Genomic DNA, 1,575 nt, shown 5'->3' with positions numbered 1-1,575 from the left:
GCGACCTTTGAAAATCATTTGAAATTTGTGTCAATACGTCATGAATAGAACGCAGCAGCAGTTTTCTGTCGGGGACTTGTCGTGTCGTGCCACGCCCGAGTAGACCATAGATATGTATATATATATCTATATGGTGTAGACAGCATCACTGATTATAATGAGTTCTATAGTATTTTGTCGCGCCGCGCCACTCGCGTCCGGTCTAGAAACGGTGTAACATTTCGTTTTGCTTTGTTTCACAGAACTAATCGTTGCCTGGGTTGCGTACGTATATGTGGGGCGGAGCTATCAAAATAGGGGCGAGACCCTTTTGGGGTAGGGGCGTGTTTGTTTTGGTGATTTCAAATGTCAACATTGGCTACCAGAAATCGCTTACCCCACCTTTAAGCACTGATAATCAGATGTTGGGAGTGAAGGGAGTGTGTCGCTCCAAACACACTCTGGTATCACTTTTTAACCATCATCCTCATTTGTACTGCCTAAAAATGAGAGTTGTCTGCCCAAATCCAACCCATGGGCAAGTACACATGACAATGTCGTTTAACTAGGAGTGGTTGTCGCAGCCTGTGTAATGAATAAAATTCATTAGTCAAGAATAATAATGGGATTACTCAACTGTTTCAGGGATATTCTCAAAGACTTCCCGAGCCTCCTCGTAACTGCATATCTCCTCGAAACACTCACGTTCTAGATTACCTGGGGTGAAGATCTCAAAGTCGAAGCGGTTGAACAATAGGTGGCGTCCTAAAAATGTGTTGGCCTCCTGGTCCACAACAAACACTACACGGCACCAATAAATATGTCAAATGTGACTGAAAATACAGTGTCATGCAATAATCAAAGGTAATGTTACATATATTGAAACAGAGATGGAGATAGAGATATACTTTGATAGAGATATAAAGTACATCTGAACATAACCATAAAAATACAATGAAGTAAAGTAATGGATATCATTAAAGTTACCTTATAATAGGCTGTCTCATAAACCTACACTTATCATATCCTATCCTATCTTAGATCATGATACTATTTTAATAGGAGCATGTGCTTTCATTATTGTGTTTAAAAACAAAATGTAAATGTTTAAAAGCATTGCCCACCTTTACTGTCTTGATCTGCTGGTATTTGAAGTTTTTTTCTCACACACGCACAGTGTCCACATAAAGTGAAATGACACAGCAGGAGGACAAATATAAGCATTTCTAGTCAACTGCGGGGGAAAAGGACAAAAACCGGGCTACTCAACGACACGGAACGACAGACTGAATTCTACAAACACACACCCATATTGTGTTATTTCAGAAGTTGAAATTCCAATTCGATTTTAATAGGAAAAAGGTCTCAGCTTTAATAGTCGAAATCGAAAGAATGTGAAGGAAGCTATCAAATTACTTACCTTTCAATGATAGTTTATATTGCCAGAGATTAAAGTTAGCGTTAAACTTTAATTAATTTCCAGAGAGCACACTTGAAGACATTCGTGGGTTGGACGAAATGTCATTTGTTGTGTTCCAGGAAATGACAGTTTCTGTTTACAACACACACACACACACACACACACACACACACACA

The 1,575-nt window shown here is 39.3% G+C and overlaps 1 protein-coding gene across 2 annotated transcripts in view; it reads right to left on the bottom strand.

Moving 5' to 3' along the window:
- LOC107671204 (transmembrane gamma-carboxyglutamic acid protein 4-like) overlaps positions 1–1,575 on the bottom strand; it is a 6,693-nt gene that overhangs the window by 4,947 nt on the left and 171 nt on the right. The window contains exons 1-3 of one of the 2 annotated variants that reach the window (XM_016464132.1): positions 1,400–1,556; positions 1,104–1,213; positions 617–780 (exon numbers count right to left, since the gene is read on the bottom strand). In XM_016464132.1, coding sequence (XP_016319618.1) covers positions 617–780; positions 1,104–1,203 — 264 coding nt within the window. In that variant the 5' untranslated portion in view covers positions 1,204–1,213; positions 1,400–1,556. Of the gene's footprint in view, positions 1–616; positions 781–1,103; positions 1,214–1,399; positions 1,557–1,575 lie in introns of those variants that run through there. The other variant, XM_016464187.1, reaches the window with a different exon arrangement.

The sequence above is a fragment of the Sinocyclocheilus anshuiensis genome, unplaced genomic scaffold (assembly GCF_001515605.1).
Source record: "Sinocyclocheilus anshuiensis isolate Anshui unplaced genomic scaffold, SAMN03320099.WGS_v1.1 scaffold297, whole genome shotgun sequence".
In the NCBI taxonomy this organism is placed as follows: Eukaryota; Metazoa; Chordata; class Actinopteri; order Cypriniformes; family Cyprinidae; genus Sinocyclocheilus; species Sinocyclocheilus anshuiensis.
The sequence above is the reverse complement of the archived record's forward strand: the minus strand, read 5'-3'. Positions and strand labels throughout refer to the sequence as shown.